Raw genomic sequence first — 25,359 nt, 5'->3', positions numbered from 1 at the left:
GAATTCTTTTTGCAGGTTCCCCTTCTTTTGTCTCAATAGGAGTTGAGAGAATTTGATGGAATATAAATTAATTTTATTTCCCAGTATTCAGTAGCAAGGGGGCGATATTTCTTTTGGTATTCTTAATCTGTGTTTGTTTTCACCAGGTTTTAAGGGCAAATCCAAGCCAAACCTTTTGAAGCAAGAGACTTCAAGCTTGGCTTGTATGTTGAGGATTCTGTTCAAAATGTATGGCGACGAAGAAAGAAAAGATTCATGGCCAGAAGTTGAACAACGATCAGTCAGGTGAGGAAGGGCTTAAGCAGTGAGAACCGAGCTAGCCTGTTCCAGGCTTTCGGTCAGTCGGGACGATCAAAGACGCGGCCGCGTCACGAACGGGATCTGGGACCGTTGGTCGCCCGCCCGCCCGCTTTTTCGATCGCCCCCACTGACTGAGAGCTTAGAACAGGCGAGAACCAAACAAGGGCTAATGTTGCCAATTAGTGTGTTGATTCTCGGGACATTTCAATCTCTGACAAACAGCGGAGTAACCTTTCATTAATCTTGACGTGAATTCCGGGTACTTCGATATATTTTACAATATTGTAACTTGAAATTACGTTTTTACTCGGGCTTTCCGAAGGAAACGCCCGAGGTATAAATTCGGCTTCGTTTTCTGTTTTTTTTTTTTTGCGTTCAGTCACAAATCGCCGTCGAGGTTACGGCGCATGCGTAGTTTGCGCTACTGAAGCACATGGGCGAGTAATGGCGGATGGTGTTAAGGTCTCGTCGGTGACTGCGATTTCTGTGTCACAGTCATCAACAAAATGGCATACAGCCCTGGAAAATCGCCTTCAAAGAGAAAATCAGAGTCCGTGATCGGATATGTTCACGAATTATCGCCGATCAAGAAGAGTAAATCCCGCACGTTCGAGTACCATTCGCTGACGCTGCAAACATCGAGTACTCAACATCGTGAAGCCCTCCTGTATTCAACTCAAAAAAGTAAGTTCTTGGAAGAGAGTTTGGAAACCAGGACACCAGTGAAACTTCAGAACATTACGTACACCGCGGACGGCGAAAACATGACCTCCGTCACCACTCCAAAGCCAAGTGAATACGACTTCCAATACGCAGACTTGCCGCGGCACGAGGACACAACACCAGTCCCGATTATCGACGTACTTAACAAACATAATCAGTGGGACACTGTTACCATCAAAGGAAAGATTACACAAATAAAGGATACCACAATCGCCGGATCAAAGAAACTGAGACTCTGCCAAGCACTGATTGCAGACAACACCGCAACCATGCCATTAGAGATATGGGAGAACAATATCGCAACATTCAAACTTGGATCCATCTACATTGTAGCACCAGTCCAAGTGCGTGTTTGGTCACGTGCCAAAAAACTCAGCACTATAGTTAAAACAACTGTGACTGAGACCACCGACGAAACTCTTTCAGACATCTCTCTAGTATCAAGCGAGCTGGACGAAAATGAACCCGACCTTGCAACGGTAACAATAAAAGAAGTTCTACGAGTCCAGAGCAGCGACAAATTTCGGAAGTGCCTAAAATGCGACCGTAAGGTTCAAGATTGCTCTTCTCGGGTGGTCAACTGCCAAAAGTCTGGGAGCATGAGAGCAGATAAATGTAAATATGGTCTCACCCTAAAAGTGGAAGTCAAACTTAGTAATGATGAGGAGCTTACCATCAAGTTCGCCGATGAATCACTAGCAAAAATCCTCAATGCAGAAATCCTAACAATGAATGAGGACTCTATCACTGAACAATTGCTCTTTATTGAAGACATGAAGATTACTTATAATGTTCACACACGTACCCTTGAAAATATCTTATAAGCGCATGACACTGTAGAGTACGGAAAATATTTGTTGTTGAGATTTGTTACCGTTTGTCACATTAGATCCAATAGAATTTGAACAATATTCATATCGTTAAACATATCCCTTATCTTAAGACCGTATTATATAGGGTCTGGACAATAATTACAGATTGAATTAATTAAAGTCTTTGTAAGAGCCATATTCAAATTATTTAGAAAACTTGTTTTAATAAAACCATTAATGTCAATAATATGAAGATTTCCTTGCTTCCGCGCACTGCCTTCTACACCAACAATTCCGCGCTCATGCTTTTCCTTCTGGTAAGGTCTTTTTTATCTTTTTTAAGAAAAACATTATTTACATATGAACTATACAACGTGATAAAGAGATACTGCTGGCAATTTAATATTCGACAAACATTATCTTTACGTTTTCTGCCGTCACCTGATACAGGGCCAACAAATCTGGTGTCAAATATCTTTGAGATTTTCACGTTGCTTAAAGACGACTTCTGTAGCGTTCGACTTTTACATAGCAAGATGTTGCAAAAAAGCCCGAGTTCACGCAGTCATGCGTCTAGTTCTAATTACTCTCATGTTATAAATTTCCTTTCCGGCAATTTTTTTTTATTTTATCGTATCCTGACCGCTTCTTTTTCTTAGAAATCCGTAGCCATTGTGTTGCCTCAATCATGTTTACAATTCTTGAACCAGGATATCTCCGAATTGACCGTTTTTATAATTTTCTTTCCTGTTAGAATATGTAAAGATGCACTGTATTATTTTCTATCCCTGGAGTCTTCCAGTCACCGAGATGCCTGGACATCTCTTTTATTGCTGCTCTTGAACAGACTTTTGAAGCTTGACGACGATCGGGTAAGATATGTTTGTAGTTCGTAACGAGAAGAAAGCTGAAGCGAGTTTTATCTTTCGAGTTTCATCTCGGGAGTCTCATCACGCGAGTTTAATCTCGCGAGTCTCATCTGGCAAGGTCCATCTCGCAAGTCCCCATCACTCAAGTCTCACCTCGCGAGTCTTAACTCGCTAGCCACATCTCGCGAGTCTCATCTCGCATAACTATCATGTCAGCATAACGTTTATTTTCTGTGTTTTGATCTCCACAGTTCAAGACCCACATTTCTCAGTATCACCCACTGCTGTGTAACATGCTCTTGGTGGACAGCAAACTGGAGCTGCGCTCCGTTCTCAGACGTGTCTTCCAGCGCGTAGGATCCACGTTTGGCATCTTTGAAATAACCGAGTCCAGTTGACGTGTCTTAAAATTCAACTCAATTTAATCCAAATAAGATGCTAAGACTTGTAAGAAGTTAAAACTTCCCTACGTAATTTTGAATTCTGAGTCGTTAATTCGTTTTAACAGCAAGCGCCAAAAGCTAAAATAGTCGATATATATCTGTCAGTACCGATGTCAATTAAGGACAGACCAATAAGAAGCCATTTGAGACGAGAAGTTGCCACAGTCATCCATGAGTATCTCTCTGAGGGGTGTACTTCGCATGTACTGCATAACTTTTGGTATAAAATAAAGGGAATTGTTCCACCGAGTTGATATTTTTCCTATATGAACAAGGTTGATTGAGAGTAAAACTCTCCGCTCTCTCAGATGAATGCACTCTGGAAGTTGAATCCCGCTTTGCACGTCAAAGTTGTTAAATTGGCGTTGCCTAGCGGCGTTGAAACAACTGATAATAGGATAATCTACTTTGTTTCGATTGTTACTAGTGAGAACGAAAATGAGAGAAAATTTTTCAGCATTGCTGTATTCTATTGGTCAAATTACAAAATGTAACCTACTTTATGATCAGTCCCGTGATGCAATTTTCCTATTATGCTTTTTCTTATAGTCTGACGAGTAGTTACAACTCAATACAAGGTAATGTTTGCTAAGGGTTTAATTAGAAGTAGATTTTCTGTGATGAAGTAATATTTAACGTTGTATTAACAATTGTTACTTTTTATGTAGATTTTTACCTTAAGTCAAATTGGAAGTAACCTTGCGTAAATACTCCACAAAAAGGAAGTATTCAAATTTCTTTTGATGCGGCTGTATTCTCGAGCAACAAAAACGAGAGATTTTAGGATGCGCGTTCTTGTTTTGTATGAAAATTAAATTGAAGAAGTTCTCGTGAATCGAATAGTGGTACGAACAAATATCTCATTCCCTAGGCATTTAACGACTTGTATAGAAAGTGGAACGAAAAAATGTGAGATGGAAATTTCGTAATAAACACAATTTTCTGTACAGTGTCTTGGTAGTCATTTATTAATCTGTTTTTGTCGTGAGGACTCGAGTATAAGTCAGTGTACGTCTTTTTCGTGCTATTCAGAAAAGAAAATTTTTACCACAATTGCTACCAATCTCGCAATCTGATTGGCTAATTTGTCGTTGTCGACAACTGATTGCCTATGCACTATCTATTCTATGCGTTCTATCACGAATACCGTCCTCTGATTGGCTACGTTACTCACGTTCTATTAAACAATTAGATTATGAGCTCGAGATTTCTATCGCGTAATAGTTGACGAGGGCGCAGCCCTAGTCAACAATCACGCATAGAAATCGAGAGCGAATAATTTAACTGTTTTAGTATAAATCTACTAGTCGTTCATAACTTTCATCTAAATCCTCTTCACAGACACTTCGAAAACACAAAGAAGCGTTACCCAGCGCACGCGGCTACGCTACTCACTATCTAACACAGATTAGAGTGCAGTGGCTTTCTGTCGTCCACGAAAAGGCGACCTTTTTTCGTTTTCCCGAAGTTTTGGAGGAACGTTTAGATGCAAATGGATAATTAAAATCCTAAGAAGACTGGGAGTATTTTGACTTTAAAAACTTGAAATCATAGAAAAAAAACGAGTGCGCGCGCGTAAACAACTTCAAATTTCCAATAACAATTCAGTCCGTGCGATTTTGTTAAAGCGTGAAGTTTATAATAATACGTGGAGAAAAATTAGGGAACTGTTATTTACGATAATTTTAAATTAGAATTCTACTAAAACAATGAGCTCGAGATTTTTCGAGCTCATAATCTAATTGTTAAATAGAAACACGACTTTAAACCAATCAGTGCGTGTATTTTACTTGGGCTATTTTCTAAATAATATGATCAATATTATGTTATTGTCAATATTATATGTCTGACCGAATTCGCAAAAACATGCCCACATTGACTCAAAGACAGTCCCACCGGCCAGAAGTCCTCTGACCAACCCCCTGGCTAGGAGATTGGCCCCTCGCGCATGCACGTGGCATGGACCACTCCAACAGGGTACCACGTCAACTTAGAAGCTTCCAACAAGGTTAAACAACTGAGTAAAATACCCAGAAACACAGTCAATATCAAGGTTATTTAACACTGAAAACTCAAAGTCTAGCTAGCTGGGGGTGTTAGTGCAAGACATTGCATTGGGAGTGGATTCTTCGGTTCCTTTGACGTACCATGATCCGAGAGATGTTGGATTGATCTGTTTGGTAAGGAAAAGCAAAATCCGTTTTCGGATTCTTTCGGATTTAAGAATCCAATCTTGGATTTTCTTAAAGAAACGCATAATTTTGGTCTCGAGATTCTCTTCTTCCCAGTTCATCTCCGCCGTGTCCGCTAGAGATTGGTAACGAGCCATTTCAAAATGGCGGCCAGGATAGATAGCTGTGGTTGGAAGAGTTTCACTTGATCTTTTGGCCGATAAAGATGAGAAAAGGCAGCGATTCTCCACGAAACTTTAAATTATAAGTTTTTTTTTTCATTTTAGTCACTTAATTCTATGCTCTGTGTCGTCAGTAGATCGGAAAGCAACATTTCCATTCGTATCAGTTTATAGTGTGTATTGTTGTTTATGAATGAAGCTGTGTTTATTGTAGTTTTGTCTTTCTATTTTATACGCTTCAGCAGACGCTATGTATCACCTCAATAGACTTCAAGCGGAAATGCCTCTTTGTAAGTAAAACTGATTTATCGTAATCATGTAGTGGTACGAAAGATCGATCAGTTGATCAGGAACCTAAAGGTATCATAATTAACGAGTCAAATGGGCCGTTCCATTTTTTATCCGCACCATCCCCCCCTCACCCTTTTGAGATACTAAGAAATCTGAGGGGAAGGGGGCACTTTGATCTTCCTTTCTTAATGGGTAAAAAATTTTCTTTTCTGAGGTGGTAAAATTCAAAGTACATCAATAGGGGGGATGCAGATATTTAATGCAATGGCCCAATGCGTCCTGAGTCAATCAGTAAATCTTTCAAGTAAGCCCAAGTTTATACATCATGTTTCATCTCCAGAACCATAAACAGGCTGAGCGTTGTTCAGACTAACTGGAGTGTTATCAAACCCCTACGGACCCCCTCTACGGACTACCCCCCCCCCAAAATAGAATAAAAATAAGAAAGAAATATTTCAGTTATGGGTTGTGTAATAGATTACTCCACAGACCCAGTCCATAGTGGGGTCTGCAGACCAGGGGTCAGTGTTTGAGGGTTACCCGAAATCAAGAGTGAATGATCTAATTGCGGCAGTAGAATTCTAACTTAATGACTCTTAGACTCATCTGACTAGTAACAATAAGGAGTTTTATAAACCTGCGAGCCGGCGAGCCATGTGAGCCAAAGGGCGAGCCAGTGCGAGCCATGCGAGCCATGCGAGCCATGCGAGTCATGCGAGTCATGCGAGCCCTAGAACAAATGTTAAGATTTTTTGTTTGTTACATTTATATTCACATGAGAACAAGATCAAGAGCAACGGAACAAAATGAATAAGATCGCAATATTAAATTCTTAGGGAAGAGACAACCACATGCAGCAGTCAGCCAACCGACAAAGTTTTGATAACTCTGATTCAGTAAAGAGCGAACCTGTTAAAATTACGCAATTCACTCACCATTCTTGATGCCAATACACGGAGTTGCCATGAAGTACTATTCTCTTTTTTCTTGAATGATTTTCAACGTGGTTATCAATGAATGACAGGTGCCAATGGATACCATTCACCTACCCATTCGAGTAGCGGTGGGGTGGTGGAGCCGTACGTTTCTCTCAGAAAATTTTCTTTACTTTAGTCTTGAACCTTAATAAATTTTTGATGCATTGTTTTCATTTTTGGGGATCCTGGGCGATTTGAATGGACAAAATTTTCTCCAAAAAACAAAAATGTGAAACAAAGAAAAAATTCATCACACTCAGGGCAGCCATTACTATGACGCAAGACTTGGCACGATGTACAGATGTTTAGAGCATTTTTCATATTTGCTGCACCAGCAATAGTTCTGGTAACCGAAGCGAGATTAGGATTTTCTTTTGGGAATATTTCAATTGTAGGCACTTTTGTAGCTAACTTTAAAATTAATTTCCCAGGGAAAGACAGAGTACCCTGGGCGCGAGGTTGTACTCGTCCCCAGGGTCATCTCCGCTTTCGAGATGGTGGGCGGGCCGTTTATAGCGATAGTTTAGCGATAGTCGGGCGCAAGATCTATGTTTCTTGGTGAAAAGTTGACGACCTCCCAGACCAATTGGAAAAAAAAATATTCGCAAAAATGGCTCGCATGACTCGCATGACTCACATGGCTCGCACCGTGGCTCGCATGCCTTGCTGGCTCGCAGATTTAGCAGACCCACAATAAGCACCTCGCTGATCAGTCACCAGCATCACACTGTGCCAGTTACTAATCAAATTTTGTACATTTTGCAGGGATATGTGGAACTAAGAATCCTTCCTTTGACAAGCAACCTAACAAGATTGAAACTGAACTCCAAACAATGCAATATCTTTTGAATTTTATCCGTACCTTAACTAATACACATGTTTACATCCCTGCTGCCTCCCAAATTCAGACCCATGTGATGATTCATTTGGGAGGTAACAATTGTGTCATTTGTTACACATAACTGATTGCATGGGAGTATGTACAAATAGAACAATTGTAACCTCCCAAATGAATCATCACATGATCTGAATTGAGATGGCTGTAAGGATGTAAACACTTTCTCTGAATCCATCTATTGATAAAGTACTGTTGTATTGTATTGGGGTTTCAACACAGTTGTTGTAACTTTGTTCCTTGACTTTATGTATGAATCATGCGAGTTTGTATCCGCGACGAAAGAAAAACAGGAGAGCAGGACTGGTACGATGCTGGATTTCAACTGGATGATCCAGGCAAAGTTATATGTACAGATAACAAGAAGTATGCTCACAGTAAAATTTGTGTAAAATTTGTGTACTGTAAAGCACTGTGACAAATTTACTGACTTAATAGCCAAAAAAGTCTTCATAGCTAAGAAAAGTTAGCAGACATTCATCAAGACTTTTTTAATTGCCAACATTTTGTTATTTATTTTTGACAACTTTCTGATGGCTATGCCAAATTGGACTGATTAAGTAAATTAACTAAACAAATTATAAATTAATATTATTTTTAACGTGGCAATACATTATTTGCTGATGAATGGAAATATTACCGCTAAGATTCTTAATGATTTATCAACCAATCAATTGGTCAGTTGGTTAGTCTATTCCACTTACAGCAGTCTTTATTTAAACACAGTCAAATCATCATTTAGGTAAACGCAAATTGAAAAATGCTACAAAACTGTTTTACATGGTTGCTGTGTGGGATACTAATGTATTGTATCAGGGATGTCGTTGATTTTGCATTTAGCAGGTATGAAAAATTTCTCCATTTGTTTCTTATCTCACACAGGAGGAACCTGGATCATTTCTTAACATGCATGCAGAGTGCTGTCAATGCTGTAGATCCTGAGACTGGTGGTGGAGAACTTACAATAAGAATTCCAAAGGAAGTCTTGGGATGTGCACATGGTAAGAAGATCATGCTGTTATTGTGTTGTTCCAGAAAATATCCATACCCCTCCCATGGAAAGTTTTGTAGCTTGAACCCCCTCACCCCTCCAGAAATTCCATTTTAGTGTCATAATTTCCTTTAAAAAATTGGGTTTTTGAAACCCCTCTCCCCCTTGGAATTTCCATTAACCTTCCTTGGGGTACGTATGGATATTTTCTAGAAATGCACATTACGTTAAGACGATATAAAAACCTGTCCTTGATCATAGCAAACCCAACAATTACTAATTATATGGCTAGATTTTGAACAACAATACTCAGCAAATGGGAGGAACCTTGCAAGTTTTATCTTTTGACCTTTGAGTCTCGTAAACACATTAAGTAATCTTTATACTGTTCATACCATTTCAGTCTCCAGTTTTTGTTTGGAAATATCCATCTAGTAGAATTAGAAGAGATGAAGAACTTTATTCACTCTTGTACATTTTTTTCTTCCAAAATTTATGACATTTTTCACTCCCCAAAACATCCTAGCCTTGCCAGTCCCAACACGATGTAACTGACTGATAATTGATTTGGATGTTTTTGTTAATGATGTTCAGAAGGTCGACAGTTTCGTGTGAGCATTGAGTTTTCCCTGGAGCATCCTGCAGGAGGAATACAATTTGTCATTCCAAAAGGAGAAGGCACCATGGCCCAGGTGTGAAACATTTTGTTAGCGTGTTGTTTGATGTTATTGTAGTTTTAAACACTGAGGCTGCTTCAGAGGTCTTAGGTTAGATATTTTCAAAGGTTACGTATTGAATATCACTGGTTTAATTGTATTTAAGTAAGTTAAAATTACTTACTTAAATAATAATATAGATTAATTATTAATCTATATTTTGAGGTGGAATTTGTGGAGTGAGGTTTTTATAAGAAATGTAGTACTTATCAGTCAAGTCAAGAGGTTGTATGGGGAAGTAAGCCTCTTACGTACTGTTCAGGAGTGCAGCTTTAATGAAGGCAGTACTGAATTTGAGGACATATGATTATTTCATTTGTAGGCTTTATGTTCTTTCTTCTACGAATGTACCAATATACACTACGCTGTCCAGTACTTTAGGCATCTTAGTGAACAGAAATGCTGACTTTTGAATATTGCACTATAGGCTATTTCAACTGACATGTAATATACATTTAATATCAATTCTACATTTTGAATGATGAACTTCTGGCTCTAAATTATTTGAGAATTAATTTTTGCATTTCTTTTGCTTGTGTCATGTTACAGAGGTCAGCACACTTGTTCAGCTATGGTTGTGCAAATTCTTCAAGGTAAAGTTTCATAAATTTAAACTTACAGTTTTTACCTACACGCAGACATGTATATCAGTTTCCCGAAATAACTGATTGAAATAAGGTAATTAGTACTACATAATTTTCTTTGCTGATTAATATTATAAATTTGCGATTTGATTATGTTTCATTTTATTTCTTGTAGGTTGTGGTTTCCTTGTGTTGATTCTTATTCCGAATTGTGCACATGGAACATTGATGTCACAGTTGATAAAGACATGGTCGCTGTCAGCTGTGGAGACCTTACAGAACAGGTAGTTTGGTTAGTTAGTTCTGCACCGTAGTTTCACTAGAAACAGACAGCTGCTTGTCAAGATACAGCTTCAACCTTTACAAAGCTGGCTACATTCTAAATTATTTACTTCAGGTATAGATACGGCATTTTGCCTTTTTGTGTGTTAGTAGAATGTTGAAGAAATCATAACAAAATTCTGAAAGCAATAGTAGAGTTCAATTAGTTTGTTCTAGTCACTTGCAAGTGTGTCTTGTGGTAGTTCCATTCAACTGGGACATTGCTGTATAGTTTCTTAAGATTATATCATTGTGTTTAATTAAACAACTGCCGTAGGTTCCCCTCTCCCACAAAACCTTGTTCTCTTAATTCAAGACTTCTATGTAGCCTACTGCTAGCATCATAACCAGTTGTTCCAGTTACCACAAGGATGCATGGAACAACAAATCAATTTTATTATTTAATGACCTCACCATAAGCTGTTAAACAGGATTATTAGGTCACATGTACTGGAAATGATATAATGACAAGTTTCAGGAATAATAATAACGTGATAAGACCAAATAACAAAATGTATTTTGGATTTTTATGAACACGTTTACTGAGTTCATTGTTAATTCTGATCAGGTATTGACAGCTGATGAAAAGCGAAAAACCTATCACTACACACTGAGTATTCCTACTGCAGCTCCTAATATTGCCTTGGCTGTAGGGTAAGTTACTTTTCTTCAACCAGTTCTTATAATAAATTTATCTTATCAGACATTTTAGGGTAAAGTGTTGTGCACAGTATATTTGTCTTTGGGAATTTTGGTGGAGATTATATTGTTCATTGACAACATTTTTCTTTTAAAAATGGGAGAGCTTTTGAATTAGATGTGTTTTGCATTTCCCACCCTCCGCAGAACTAAAAGGATTGAAGTACTAAGTCTTAAAATTAACCTATTTAACTGGTTTCCCGGGTGGTTTGTACCTGTTTTGCATGTTTTCTTGAGTTTTGGAGTGCAGTTGGATAACATAATCAGTAGTATAATGTCACACCCAAAATGACATGTAGCTTTCTTTTCTGAAGAGCAGAAAAAGGGAAATTTTTTATTCATCACTTTGTGTCATGTTGGTACAGTGTTCAAATTGGACTGTAAATTACCTGTATTTAGAGAAAGACAGTCAAAATGTATAGCTGGGTATAAATGTGGAAATGAACAAATATAAACTAAGTTAGACTCAAATTGGACTACCATGAGCAAATAGACAGTTGTGCGTCATAAGGGGGGAAATTCTGCATACAAGCCAAGTCAGTGCTTATCTCTGGTTTCTGTAGCATGAGGTGACTGGGAGTATTTCTAGTTCCCCCTGGATGGGATGCTAGGCCATTGCAAGGTTGCCCCCAACATTAAATTTGCTGGTACCCATTTATACACCTTGGTGGAGAGAGGCACTGTGAGAGTGAAGTGTATTGCCTAAGACCACAACAAAATGTCTCCGGCCAGGGCTCAAACCTGGACTGCTCAATCTGGAGACGAGTGCACTAACCACAAGGCCACTGCACCTCCACTGTGTGTCATAAAGCCACGTGAGAGGTATTTTATTTTATTTTCTATTTCAGACCATTTGAGATCCATGTGGACCCAGTCATGCCAGAGGTAACACACTTTTGTCTACCTGGTCTACGCCCAGTTCTCAAGAACACCACAGCATTTCTCCATGAGGCGTTTGAATTCTATGAAGAATATCTGAGTTGTCGTTATCCATACACCTACTACAAGCAAGTGTTTGTCGATCAAGCTTATGACATCCTTTCGCCATATGCATCCATGACAATTTTCAAGTAAGTAACTGATAGCATGGTGCACAACAGGCCAGAGGGAAGGGGGGGGGGGGGTTACTCTTCAAAGTTCTAAATAGGGACGCTCCACTCCTGAGGTCCAACCCCTTACAGCCCCTTACTCAGTTAAATGACTTTGCTCTCCATGAGTAGTTGTAGCTCAGTGGATAGAGCGAGCACCTGATGTTCGGGAGGTCATGGGTTTGATTCTTGTCGGGGACTCAGATTTTTTCTTCGTCCCACGCTCGTGTCATGTTGATCAATTCACCTTTCACATTTCACAACCCCTTACCCTTTTGTATACCATTTTGACAGAATGGGTACTCCTTTTGTATACCTTTAATTGAAAAAAAAACCTCTTTCACATACTTTCATAACTGGCCTGTAGTATAAATAAATTGTCAAAAAAGGAAGTCTTCTTGTCATTTTCATGTAGTGCCTAAAAAGGAAATATGTAGTTCCAGAAAATATCCATATCTTCCCCATGGAAGGGATTTTTTTCTAAGACCCCCTCCCCAACCCCTCGGGAAATTTCAGTTAAGCTTTATACATTTCTTTAACGTTTTTGGTCTTCTAGAACCCCCCATCCCCCAGGAAATTCCAATCCCTTCTGTGGGGTAAGAGTATGGATATTTTCTGGAACTGCTCAATAATACAGCCATAAGGTGCTTCTGTTAAAAATATTTTAAATAGTATAAAATATTTGAAAATATTCTATTAAATAATTTATTTTAATCTAAATGACAGACTTTCATATACCTCAACTTATGAAATCCCTACCTTTTTATACTCCTGAAGCTTGAAAATGGCACCCCTTTTGGACGGAGCATCCTCGTATAGGCCATTATAGGGAGTATCCACCTCCCAGGACAACAGAACAACAAGCAAAAGTGAAGCTAGTGCCAGCTAATTCTTGGTGCTTTTGATTTTCTTTCCAGTACTGGTCTCTTGCACTCTTCAAGAATCATCGACCAGGGATTTGAAACAAGGAAATATCTCTCTCAGGCATTAGCTGAGCAGTTCTTTGGATGTTATCTCTGTATACAAACATGGTAAATTTGTAGCTTAGCTAAGCAGAACCATTATGTCAACAGAGAGACCATCAGTAATCAAATGCTAACCCTAGGAAATCCAGGTCTTCTACTTCTTCAGTGTGCTTTTACTTTATGGCAGAGTAGGCTTACAGTTAATGTGCAGTAGTGACTGATTAGAATTAGTTTTCTGCGAGTGACTATAACTTAAATGATAACAAATAGGTGTTTGGTATTTTTGTTTAATAGGTCTGATCTATGGCTTGCAAGAGGAATTTCTGGCTACATGTTTGGTCTATTTATGAAAAAGATGTTTGGTAACAATGAGTACAGACATTGGATCAGAGAAGTAAGTGAACCCAACACAGGGCAATGTGTTTTTCTTTATTAATGGCTGATAAAGTCCTGAAAGTTACAATAACCAGACAATTACTGAAACAACCTTGCTCTTTCCCTAGCAATCATTAGAAGAAATTTGTTCTACTTGAACACTAATGCAAATGTTGCAATCTGTTTGGCTGAGTGATCCTACACTATCAGCTGTTAGTTAAGTGTGTGGTGGCTTGACTTTTTTTTTCCCAAAGTTTTGAAGGAACGTTTTGATGCAATTGGGTAATTCAATTCCTTAGAAGACTAAAAGAAGGACATAAAAAGGTTTTTGACTTAAAAAAACTCGAAATTATTGAAAAAATGCTGCATGCACACACAACTTCAGTTTCAAATGACAGTTCAGTCTGAGTGATCTTTCTACGGCGCAAAGTTTAATACGTTGAGAAATAATTGAAAACTGTTATTTGAAGTAAATTTCAGTTAGAATTCTACTAAAACAAAAAATTATTTGCTCTTGATTTCTATGGGGTGATAGTTGATTTAACCTTCAGCCCCATCAGCTATCACATAGAAATCTCAAGCTCATAATCTAACTGTTAATGAGAGCATTTTATTAACTGATCAAAATGTTTTCCCCGCAGGAGTCAAAACAGGTGTGTCATTATGAAATGCAAGGACCAGGAATTCCTCCCCTTCACAATACAGGATCATTATCAGCTTCGAGTGTAGCAGGTTCATCCTCAGGTCAGACGTCAGAGTCCCCTTCTGTGGGTGCCCCACACATGCACCCTCACTTGACCTCAGGAAAGAACTTGGAGATCATCTGGAGCAAGTCACATCTTGTTATGAGAATGATTGAAATGCGCATTGGACAGGAACCGTTGCTACAGGTATGTGCACTCTGACAAATTTGCAAGTGAAAAATACTTTCACAATTGTAATCATAAAAATGCTGTGTGCATAATGCAAGGTTTGAGTGCAGTATCTACCTCTGAGTGGCAACAATATTATGATCAAACAACTACTGAAACCTTTGATGTTTATGCTACACATCAGGTATTCAACAAATTGTTGTCCCTCGCTAACAGTGCAGCACAGCCCAAGGCTGACTACAGTCTCTGGACAAACCTTCTACTTTCCACCAGTGGGGTAAGGCTGTGAAAATATATTATTTGACATGAGCTGTCTGTGGACAATTAGGTGTAAATGAAAATAATCTTAGCACCCATGAAGCAAATTAGGGGGAAGAGGAAGTCAGATACTGGCCACTTCAATCCATATAATGCTATTACTGATATTTTACTGTTACATTTCATTGTCAGTTCCTTAAGTCCATATCAACAGTTTCTGGCAAAGACATCAATGTGTTTGTGGATCAGTGGATGTATCCTGTCAACACAGATGTTAAGCTCTCTACAGCTGCCACATTAGGGCAGAACAAACTGTTCAAATGTAGACATGTGCCCATTGAAGGGAGGTTTCAATAGAATTAGAGTGGATGATTCAGTATATATAGTTGAGGGGAAAAGCCATGGCTGTCATTGAGGTTGCCACTATAGTTAGTTGGCCACCATAGTCAGCTAAATTCAATAGCTCACTTCAGTCACAGTTTTTCTTGTCAGTAGTTTTTTTTCACAAGACTGCAATCTCATATCAATTCAGTATCAGGTTTGCACCTATTACAGGGGTGGATCCAGGATTTTTCTTAGGAGAGGGTGCACCACTAAGGAATGGCGTATCTGACTGGTGATGTAAACAAATTTTAAAGGCAAATATGAAGAAGAAGACTTTATCTTGGAGGAGGGGGGGGGGTGCATACCCCCTGCACCCTCCCCCTAGATTCGCTCCTGTATTAGCTCATTGTGGTTGTATAATCAACCATGAAACTGTATGTTCCATTATAGGTAGTCATACAGGTCACTGAGAATTGACGATTAAATGGCCAAAGCCTGGCTAAAAATAAATGATTATTTTTTTTTAATCATGTGCTGTTATCTGAAGTAGTATTTTGGTTTGTTTTGTACTTAATTCCTTAACACACACTGCAGTTGTCATAGTGGTGTGGCCAATTTCCACGGAAGCTTTGTGTTTAACAGAAAGCGCAACATCGTTGAGCTTCAAATCAAGCAGGACATGTCAAGAGGCACAGCAAAATATGTGGTAAGATGAAAAACTTTTATACTTAAATCTGAGTAAATAAATGTAGAATCACAAATTAAGTCTTACTAATCTTTGGAAAACTCACAGTAGTTGAATTTTGAGATCATCATCTTCTGTAGGGTCCACTAACGGTATGCATACAGGAGCTGGATGGATCATTTAATCACACTGTACAGATAGAAGATGTGTACAGCCGCCATGAACTACCTTGCCATTCAAAGAGTCGCAGAAATAAGAAAAAGAAGATTCCTCTAATGACAGGAGAAGAGGTTGATATGAACCTTGATGCAATGGAGTAAGTACCAGTAATTACCTTTTTAATTAATGTCTGCCATTCTCCTCAAGAAAATAATGGTTCATTTGGATATCTTGTGAACTCTGCTTCTTATAACTCAGTCAACAACTTTCCTATCCAACTATAGGCCACATTAGACAGTGAAGTTTTAAAATAATTTGTTATTATATATTGTCATGCAAAATTCCATGCCAGAAACGCATGATTATTTGTTAATTCTGTAAATTAGTTCTCAATTTGGATATATACATGACCAAGTTAGTCCTTGTCCAGTCTGGAAAAAATTAACTAGTTAAAAAAATTCCGGACTACCAAACTGGACTTGGCCTACATGTGTGACTTCTTCCAATTTTGGCAGTCCTCTAAATTTTTGTCACCGGATTTATTATTTTTAAGCTGCTTCAGAACTTTACATTATTATACTAGTAATTATCTTTCTCTGTTTTTATTCACAGCTCAGACTCGCCAGTGTTGTGGGTTCGTATTGACCCTGAGGTGACATGGTTACGACAAGTTACATTTGAGCAGCCTGACTACATGTGGCAATACCAACTGAGACATGAGCGAGATGTCATTGCTCAGAGTGAGGTATCATTACACTTAAGCTCATCGATTTAAGTTGTCCTGGATAATATCAAACAGACTATTTTTACACCATGCCATAGAAAATACAGCCAATCAGAATACAGAAAATCCACTGTATACTGGATGGTATTACACCAAACCTTCCTACCATGCACTGCATTGATTTTGTTATCTACTGCATTTTCCATGGCACGGTAGAAAATAATTAATATGCAGAGTTCTCTTTCTCATAGTATACATAAACAGTAGCCTCCATTTGACGCAAAAATATGCACGGATATTGTCCACGGACATTATGTGTTGCGAGAAGTGAACAGTTTTCCGAAAGTGTAGCTCAAAGAAAACTGTGAGCCTTGAGGAACAGATAATGTCCAAGGACAAATATCCAAGCATATTTTTGCCCAAAACGGAGGCTATTGTGTTTATTATTATTCAAATCTTTTTTGCAACATGAGAAGTTTTGAAATTTGGGGAATATTCTCAGATATTCCCTAGTTTGAGCTGGGGAATATTTGGACACATGACGTGTTAAGACCAATCGCATGTGAGCAAGAATATTTGATGGATTATTTTAGAAAACAGTCCTAAGAAAATGTGTGGGCTGCTTGGTTAAAAATCGTGTTTCTGTAACTCGATGGAAAAACAGAACTAGCACAAGCTGTTGGCCCTCATAGTCCTCAAACCTTGTCTTTAGGATTTCAACAAAGTTTATGGTGGTATGTTTAAATTTTCTTATTTTGATAAGAAAATGTTTCTTTTGAATATCACTTTTCTGATGCAGGCTATTTTGGCACTGGAGAAATTTCCGACTACATCAACTCAACAAGCTTTAATGGATTTAATCAACCAAAATGAGTGCTTTTATAAAGTGCGACTAGAGGCTTGTTTTTGTCTTGCTAAGGTAAGAGAACACACATGAGAGCTAGTAAAAACAAGAAATGCAGTCTTTGGTTTAAATGTAGTTGGTTGGGTTTACATCGTATATGCTGTCTAGTTTACCAAGTTCCAGTTGCTATGAAACATTTTCACACCTGAGGTGGCTCTTTATGGAGGGTAGCCCTCCAGCAAGCGACAATTTTCTTTTTCATTTAAACACAGAACTTTTGAATTCATGGAAAATGAAACGATCACAGTAAAGAACACCTCTTAGGTTATTATTTTCACGCCTGAATTATTAGCAAAGACCAAGAAAGAAGAGGTTGTATACTTTGGTTTAGCCAGTGTCTAGTAGATTGCATGAAATTACACTTTTCAAGTAGCCCAGAAAAAAATGAAGTAATGGTTATATTATAGTTTTGACAATAAGGGTGTTGGATTTGTTGTGTATTCTAGAAACCTGCCTTTACTATGGGGCTTATTTTTTACGGCATTCTTTTGTTTTCATCTATCATGAATGCCATCCTTTTCATTTGTACAGATTGCTACAGCATGCGCTTCCAGTTGGACAGGTCATACAACAATGACTGGGATTTTCAGGAATATGTTTGGTTCACAATCTTGTCCACACATTGTCAAATACAATGATTTTTCAAATTTCATTGCCTATTTTATACAAAAGGTTGGTTTCAGGATTTGAAAGAATAGAATAGAAGCTTTACCTTATGAAAATAGCAATGTACTTACAACTGGTGTATGTTTCAAGCAAAAGTGGAAAGCAAAAATTCTGCGTAATTTTGTAACTCTTGTACTCTTTGTAACTCCGGTGCCATACGTGGGTTGAGTTTGTTGTTAGTTCTCCACTTGCTTCAAGGGTTTTTTTTTCTCTGGGTTCTCTGGTTTCCCTCCCGGCACAAAAACAAACACCTCCAAATTCCAATTCAACCAGGATAGAGGACCTACATGAAAACCAGATAAGGCTGGTGTGGCTTCCTCTCTAAATGAAGTTTTGTCATTAATAAATATTTTAATTTTACTTGCAACAAAATTAATATGTTTTTGTGTTCTTTAGACCTTGCCTGTAGCTATTGCATCAGTGAGAAATGGTCACTCCCAGTGTCCTCGTGAAGTTTTGCAGTTTATCCTGGACTTAATCAAATACAATGATAACAGGCTTAATAAGGTATCTGAACATGCTAGCAAGCTTAGTCTAAATTAACTCTCACGTTTACAGTGACCACACTCAAACCACTTCACATTTTCTAGGAACGTTTTTTCGTGTTTTTTCCATTTGAGGTCTCTTTATATAAAGAGAAGGATTTAGTGTTTTTATGAAGTAAAAGCACGAATTCAAGTTTTGTCTATACAAAGAGCCCTCAACTGGATAATTTCCAAGAAAACGTGTGAAGTGTTCATTTCTCAAAAGTCCTCACTGTCTTGCCTTACTACTACAACATTTTTGTTGCTAATCAAAAATGCTTGTTTAGTGCTGTTGAATGCATGAATGGCTATTTTATGGTCACTTGTAAATTTTTATTCAGTTTATCGCTTACAACACATTTCTTAACAAAACAACAAACTGTTTTTGCTAAACTCGTCAGCATCCTCGTTCTTGCTGTGCCATGGGATGCACAAGGCCTCAACTCTAGCTACACCACACCTGTATGTACTTACTCATACTTCCATAACTTCTCTTGACTGCAACATGTTCAGTTACAATGTGCTACATATATCCTTTCAGTAAATCATATTGCATTGTAAAGGTGAAATCAAGCAACAATATATAAGAAGAAATTATGATATAGAATATTAAACCCACCCCTTGGATCGGCTTGTCTTTTCTACTAATTTTGTACTATTATTTAATTTTGTTTAGTACACTGACAGTCATTACCGCAGTACCCTCATTGATGCACTGGCCAGTACTGTCACACCTGGTGTCTCCATAGTAACAACAACTAGGCATGTACATGTGTCCATTTGGTTTCTCGATAGATTTACATATGCTACGGACTGCATTGCTGCATTGCAGACCTATGATGATCCCGAATATACATAGGTCTGCAGAGCGTGCAAAGAAAAACAGTTATGTAGTCCTTGCACGAATTGCCGACCTATATAGCTCTGACCTACATAACTCTGACTATAGGTGTGGTTCTTCTGCACATGCTGCTAGCTTATGATACTTTGTATTATAGACTTGTTTCAATTCCAGCTTACAACCTTTTTTCAGTTTTTAATTCTGTTTTTAATTGTTGTTTGCGTCAGTGATGGCAAGACGGTGGTCAAATTAACAGAAGAAACACAACTCATTTTAGGAGAAGTGACTCGTCAACTGAATCTAGAGAAGCTGCTTCCCACTTACAGATATGTCGTGTCTGTCAGGTGAGTGTGGACTTTTGATATCGTAGACTCACTCACTCACTCACTGCCCATCATGCCCACTGCCACACTAGGCAGCAACAAAGGACCTCCACAACTGTCTGTCCCCAGCCAGCCTTTGGGTGTAGCTCCAGCTGTGGCCCAAGCTCATCATCTCTGTCTCTATAGTGCGTCGCCATTTATTTTGGGGTCTGCCCCACTTCCACCTGCCCTCTGGTGTCCAGTAGAGTGCAGTCTTAGAAAGAAGGTCTCTCTCCCTCCTGGTGACATGACCTATCCTGATGACATAACCTATCCATCACTTACAGATAACAAAAGAGTGAAGCCTTGTATGCATCTAGGAACAAATAAAGTTAGTGGAATCATTCACAGGGCAGATTTTCGTTACTTAAAAGTTTTATTCCAGAACCAAGTATTTTACTTGGGAATAGTGTGATTAGCCCAACATAACATGAAATATAAATGCGTAACTGCAAGGTTAAGAGAAGATCAACTCGCTGCAAGTGTGGGACAGCAGTAACTGGTGTCAAATAAACAAGAAATCAAGACTGTGTTCAGCCTCGAATCTGATTGAAATAAATGACAATCTTCACTGTGATTGGTTGAATGATGCTGTTTGTTTTTTTTACCCCAGCAAATGTAAAAATAATTCTATCAAAACAATCGAAGAAAACTAACCAATGATTTTATTTTTTTTACAGTTGTTTGAAGGCTCTCAGAGTATTACAGGTTAATAGTCACGTGCCTCCTGACCCTGCTGCGTTTGAATATTATGCCAGGTAATTTTGTTAACGGACTTTCTGGTGGTAAAATGTTCCAGTGGAGGGTTCCTACAAGAGCTGTAAAAATTCCATTGAGCACATGGGGCAGTTACAAGTCAGTAGTTAGGAGGAAGGCGCTTGTTCGAGATGAGATGATTTTTTTTTACCTCGACATCTTTGAATTTCTCAAACTACAAACCGTGTACGTGGCTTAAGCTGGCCTTAACTAACAAAGCAAATCGCCCTCAACTCGAAACTTAAGTAAACTAGGCAGACTTGGTAATAGTATTTGAAGACAACATCATTTTCTTAAGTTCGCTTGTTGGAATAGGCTGGGGGAGGCTCATTAGAATGGGAGGTGAGCACTCTACAGGAACTAGAGTGCTACGTTAATGTTCTTCACTTTATTTTATTTTTATTTATTTTTTCAATTTGATTTTTTTTGATTAAATAAACATTTATTTAAAGACAAAACAATTGTACAGGACTTAACTCGCATTACATTACTCCTCTACTTATTACATTACTGGACTTATTGCATTAATCTACGTATTTCTTACATCATATAGCTTGTAAATAAGTTACTCTGTTCATTTTACCACAACATTCCGACGCGCTTTGAGTATTGAATCACTCTCAGTCATTTTCGTAACAGAATTACGCACTCAGAATTTTTTTCTGTTCAGTTTTGGTCACTTTGAGGATGTGCGGCTAGCAGCCATTGATTGCCTGGTGGACCTGACCAAAAGTGAGTTTTCTTTGTAGTATTTAGTTTAGACGTATAGAACGTGTTGGCCGATCTAAATTGTTCGACGTTTGACCTATCGGTCAAGCTTTAACCGTGTGGGTCGACTCAAATTACAAATTACGTTCGTCTCGTGTGAAGTTCGACGTTTGACCTGGGCCTTAGAGCCATGAGTTACAGTTAATATTTTACACTCTATGCTTACTTGACTTACTACAGTAGGACTCGGATTCAGATTTTTCAAAGTGTAGTATACTTATGGGCTAGTGTTTCCTATGCCCACGATTTCCATTTTCCGCTTGATACCGTCTTGTCATTAATACGGACACTGTGTTTTCTGCGTTATAACTTAATTTACTCACCTGGACGGAACGATGCTTGAAACATCAGCTATTAAACACGAGGTCCCCTTTCCCTATCCACTCCAAGTTCATGTACCCGCTTAGTTCTCCATTTACTTGTAAGTAGTTTCACCCGGTCTTTTTTTGATTTTTTTGATTTTGTTTTTAGCCGAAAGCCTGGAAAGGGGTCTGAATTACTTGATGGGATTGATTGAAAATGATCCGGTCCCTTTTATCAGGTGCGTTATCTGCTTCAGTTAATTTTGCATGTATAGTTAACACAATAATGGTCCAGTTTCGAGTTCGCCACGACCGCTGAATAAAAGCACTGAGAACGCATTTGCACAGGGTTAGCCTCGACCTAAAAGAAATATTCACAAATACCGGCGGGAAGGTGCCACAAATTTGAAAATTAAACAATACACAGAGCTGTAAACAGGTCATCTTCTCGCTGGAATTTGTGAATATTTTACTTTAGGTCGAGGCTAACCCTGTGCAAATGCGCTCTCAGTGCTTTTAATCAGCGGTTTTGGCGAACTCGAAACTGGAATATTACGATAAAACCCTCGATCGTGTCAACCTCGATCCCAGGCTCTCTCTCCTTTGCCTCTGTTGACGTTGGGAAGTCGGACGTCATCGCATTTCTTTGTCTTTTTATAGACACTACACCCTGTGCGCACTGACGAAGAATCCTCCGTTTTCGAGAAAGTCAGATTCTCCTCTGAACAATCTGGATCTTGTAGAGTGTTTGTGGCGATTAATCAAGTAAGCTGTAGAGATTGTTTGATCGCATATCAGTGTGGTGTATTTTCAGTATTTAGGTATTTTCAGGAAATCCTAGACTACGAGTAGTCCTTCTTTTGCTTAGTCCGTCGTGGGTGACGCGAAAGAAAACTGCAAGAAAAAATGGCCGCGTGAAATGTTTTCTTTCGCGTCACGCACGACGGACTAAGCGAGAGAGGGACTACTCGTAGTCTAGTAAATCCTCTTGCACTCATCTCAAGAAATTCCGATGCTTTTAGACAACTCACAGAATAACACAAGGGCACTTAACATTCACATTGATATTAATGAAAGGGTACCGGCGAATTTATTGCTGGGGGGGGGGGGGGGGGCAGGTAACCAATGCGACTGACTAGCATTCAATCGATCAATTCAATTCAGTTCAATTCAGTTCAATTCAATTCTTTATTTACACTATACTGGTTATTTAAACACATTTTTTCAGGTAAAGTACTGAAAATAATATACTCACCCATCCATTGGGAAGTCAGTAGAAAAACACCTTGTCACTTCACGTGTTTCACTTCAATTAGATTTTACACTGGATGACACAAATTAACTGCGTTGAGGATAAATCTTCGCCCTTATTCAATTCTCTCACTTTTAAATGGGCCATATCTTAGTTACCTCGTGCCTCTGTGTCAGGACGAGTTTTTCTTACGAAACCATGATATGAAAATCCTAAATTTAAAATGTGTTCGCCTACAGGTTCATTTTCATGTAAATCAAACTCATTTCCATATGAAAGGTTTTGCACGAAGACTCGTTTTGAAACAGAGGCAGAAATGGCCCACTGTCCGACCTGAGTACTTATTGGGTCGATACATGTTGGGCCTTATTTGATTTCAGTTCCAGTTCCTCAGTTGATGCTCGGCTCAGGCGAGACGGAGTCGAGTTGTTCAATACATTGTGGGGTCGCCTTACACCTGGCTGTGTTCCTTCTCAGGGGGTGAGTGAAGAACGACTATGAGAGAACCAGTAAACAACTTTTTAAAGGAAATGTTATTCAACCAGTAACTACAGCTAACGAAAGATTAAGGGATAAAGACAATCTTTTGAACAGAAAGACTGTTTGTGAAAAGGAATTGGAGGCTAAGTGGACAAACTTTACTTAAGGATTTTGCTGGAGATGCTGTACGTACCTTGTTAACTACGTTAAACGAATTGTGTCACAGATTTGACTAGCCAAATTTAGGCATAAGAAAATGGCTTTCAAATCGAGTGAAATGTAAAATTAATCACATACAGGGCGACTACGCTAACCAAGGCCGCCCGACAAAATTTCCTACCCAAGTCAGAAACCTAAAAGCGTGTTAAGTTTGTTTGTGTGTGCTTTTCGTAGATGGGTATCGTAATAGACTTGAAGGAAAGGAAGATCATGAGTCTTTCTCCTCTTCCACCTCCCGCATCACCGGTAAGTCTGTCAATACAACACAGAAAGTTTTGTGCGGATGAAATCATGATTTGAAATTTTCCATTCATAGAGGGTCACCATCGACTTTGTAGAACTAAGTGAGTTTGTTAACTTCCTGGTTTTGTTGAATGTGTGTTACGTGTACCGATATTAATGATGTTTGGAGAGTAGCTTAGGCGTTGCCAAGTAGTGTAGGGTGCTGGATTTGAGATCTGTGGTACTTTTATTCAACCCCACCTCCACCCTGCTATAATTTGGGTTTGCTCAGCTCCTCAATCATCAACCTCGTTCCCAGGACTTTCCCTAAGAGATTCATGCCTTCTAAACATCCACAACTGGTCAGCCTCTCTCAAGTTGAGCTCTTAACACCTCTATGGTCAATCTCAATCGGTTTGTCAGTCAATTTGCAAATTTGGACAATTAGCACTCAATAATGAGGTCATTTTTCAATTTTACGTTTTAATTCTCGGCTTGTTCTTTTCTGCCAGGGATCTGTCAGCGGCGAGGAATCCACAGCGTCAAGGAAGAGCCACAAGAGAAAAGCTTCTCGAGCGGCATCGCCTGCAGGTGAACATCAGAAACCGTCATTTGGTTTAAAGCCCTTAACCGCTGTTTTGTCTTTCGTTCACTTTTCATCTGTTTCCTTCCATCTTTACAGATTTGAGTCATTTGGATTCTCAACCCGACACACCCATGAGTGTTGAGTCCGCGAATTCTGAAGCCAGCAAACTCCGCCTCAAGATAAAGGTACGTGTAGTTTCCAGTCCACTTAATTTACTCGCTCGTGGTTCTGTGTCCAAACTAACTTTTCTCTTTCGTTTTAGATTGCAGGTGAAGAAAGCGGTGCTGAAAGTGGAGGTGAGGTTCGAATAAAACCAGATCCCGATGGAGGCGTTGCCGGGCACAAAAAACACAAGAAAAAGAAAAAGAAACACAAAAACAAAGAAGACCGGGAGAAAAGGAAACTAAGCACGAGTAGCAGTAACTATGATTCACCACTCATGTTCGACACCAGTCTCACATAGGTATCATTACTCGAAGACGAGGCTGTGAACGTAATCTTGTCAATACAAGGCCTGGAAACCATGTGGTCTGTTCAATTCTTGCCAAACATTACTGCCTTTAGGAGCTGCAACGAAACACAGTTATTACAGTTATTACAACAGACTTTGGCAAAGGACACACCCTTCAAAAAAGAGAACATTTTCAGAAAAACAGTTGAGAGCTAAATTATAATTTAAGGAATACTCGTAAACTGTTCTATTAGGCAAGATGGTTTGTGTGGATTTTACATCAAATGTCTTAAAAATGAATGAGCCTTAAGTAACCACACAAATCTCAATGTAACATATTGACAATTTGCCATGAAGCCTGCGAACGCAGACGTATTTCCGGTTGTCGCTTGTCTCCGCTGTTTATGTAATAGGCCTGTAATCTGTACATGTATTGTTGCCTTAGAAATTAATCGTTAAAAGATGTAAAGAAAAAAATAAATCAAATACTGATGATAATAAAGTACAATCAAACTCACCCTTGGGAACGCAGGGACGGTTAGTCGGGGCGAGACGAACTAGGCAAATGGAGTTCTTTACAAGACAACTGAGACCTTTAATTT

General features: G+C 38.8%; 3 protein-coding genes across 4 annotated transcripts in view; all 3 read left to right on the top strand.

Moving 5' to 3' along the window:
- LOC110052065 (brefeldin A-inhibited guanine nucleotide-exchange protein 1-like) overlaps positions 1 to 4,094 on the top strand; it is a 30,911-nt gene extending 26,817 nt beyond the window's left edge. The window contains exons 38-40 of the mRNA XM_089280113.1: positions 147 to 285; positions 2,590 to 2,707; positions 2,956 to 4,094. Of these exons, the coding sequence (XP_089136239.1) occupies positions 147 to 285; positions 2,590 to 2,707; positions 2,956 to 3,102 (404 nt within the window). The 3' untranslated portion in view covers positions 3,103 to 4,094. The remainder of the gene's footprint in view (positions 1 to 146; positions 286 to 2,589; positions 2,708 to 2,955) is intronic.
- LOC110051884 (uncharacterized) lies at positions 292 to 2,082 on the top strand. Its single transcript, XM_089280117.1, has one exon. It carries the CDS (start codon positions 807 to 809, stop codon positions 1,845 to 1,847), a length of 1,041 nt encoding a protein of 346 aa, XP_089136243.1. The 5' UTR covers positions 292 to 806; the 3' UTR covers positions 1,848 to 2,082.
- A 1,348-nt stretch (positions 4,095 to 5,442) lies between the features above and the next one.
- On the top strand, positions 5,443 to 25,274 carry LOC110051967 (transcription initiation factor TFIID subunit 2-like). Of its 2 annotated transcripts, XM_089279641.1 has the most exons (32): positions 5,445 to 5,582; positions 5,736 to 5,790; positions 7,534 to 7,606; positions 7,918 to 8,029; positions 8,546 to 8,664; positions 9,249 to 9,346; positions 9,920 to 9,963; positions 10,130 to 10,238; positions 10,844 to 10,929; positions 11,823 to 12,044; positions 12,980 to 13,093; positions 13,322 to 13,421; positions 14,044 to 14,292; positions 14,459 to 14,551; positions 14,725 to 14,786; positions 15,451 to 15,562; positions 15,682 to 15,857; positions 16,313 to 16,445; positions 17,224 to 17,343; positions 17,860 to 18,000; positions 18,391 to 18,501; positions 19,195 to 19,280; positions 19,587 to 19,703; positions 20,402 to 20,479; positions 21,148 to 21,209; positions 21,717 to 21,786; positions 22,208 to 22,312; positions 23,180 to 23,279; positions 23,673 to 23,744; positions 24,233 to 24,311; positions 24,403 to 24,491; positions 24,569 to 25,274. In XM_089279641.1, exons 1-32 carry the CDS (start codon positions 5,545 to 5,547, stop codon positions 24,767 to 24,769), a joined length of 3,426 nt encoding a protein of 1,141 aa, XP_089135767.1. In that variant the 5' UTR covers positions 5,445 to 5,544; the 3' UTR covers positions 24,770 to 25,274. The 2 variants fall into 2 exon arrangements, with proteins under 2 accessions (XP_089135768.1, XP_089135767.1); XM_089279642.1 differs by lacking the exons at positions 24,403 to 24,491; positions 24,569 to 25,274 and having other exon boundaries at positions 5,443 to 5,582; positions 23,673 to 23,842.
- The last annotated feature ends 85 nt before the right edge of the window (positions 25,275 to 25,359 follow it).

Source organism: Orbicella faveolata, unplaced genomic scaffold (genome assembly GCF_042242905.1).
Source record: "Orbicella faveolata isolate gen_17 unplaced genomic scaffold, um_ofav_v1 contig_47, whole genome shotgun sequence".
NCBI lineage: Eukaryota > Metazoa > Cnidaria > Anthozoa > Scleractinia > Merulinidae > Orbicella > Orbicella faveolata.
This window is presented reverse-complemented; position numbering and strand designations above follow the sequence as displayed.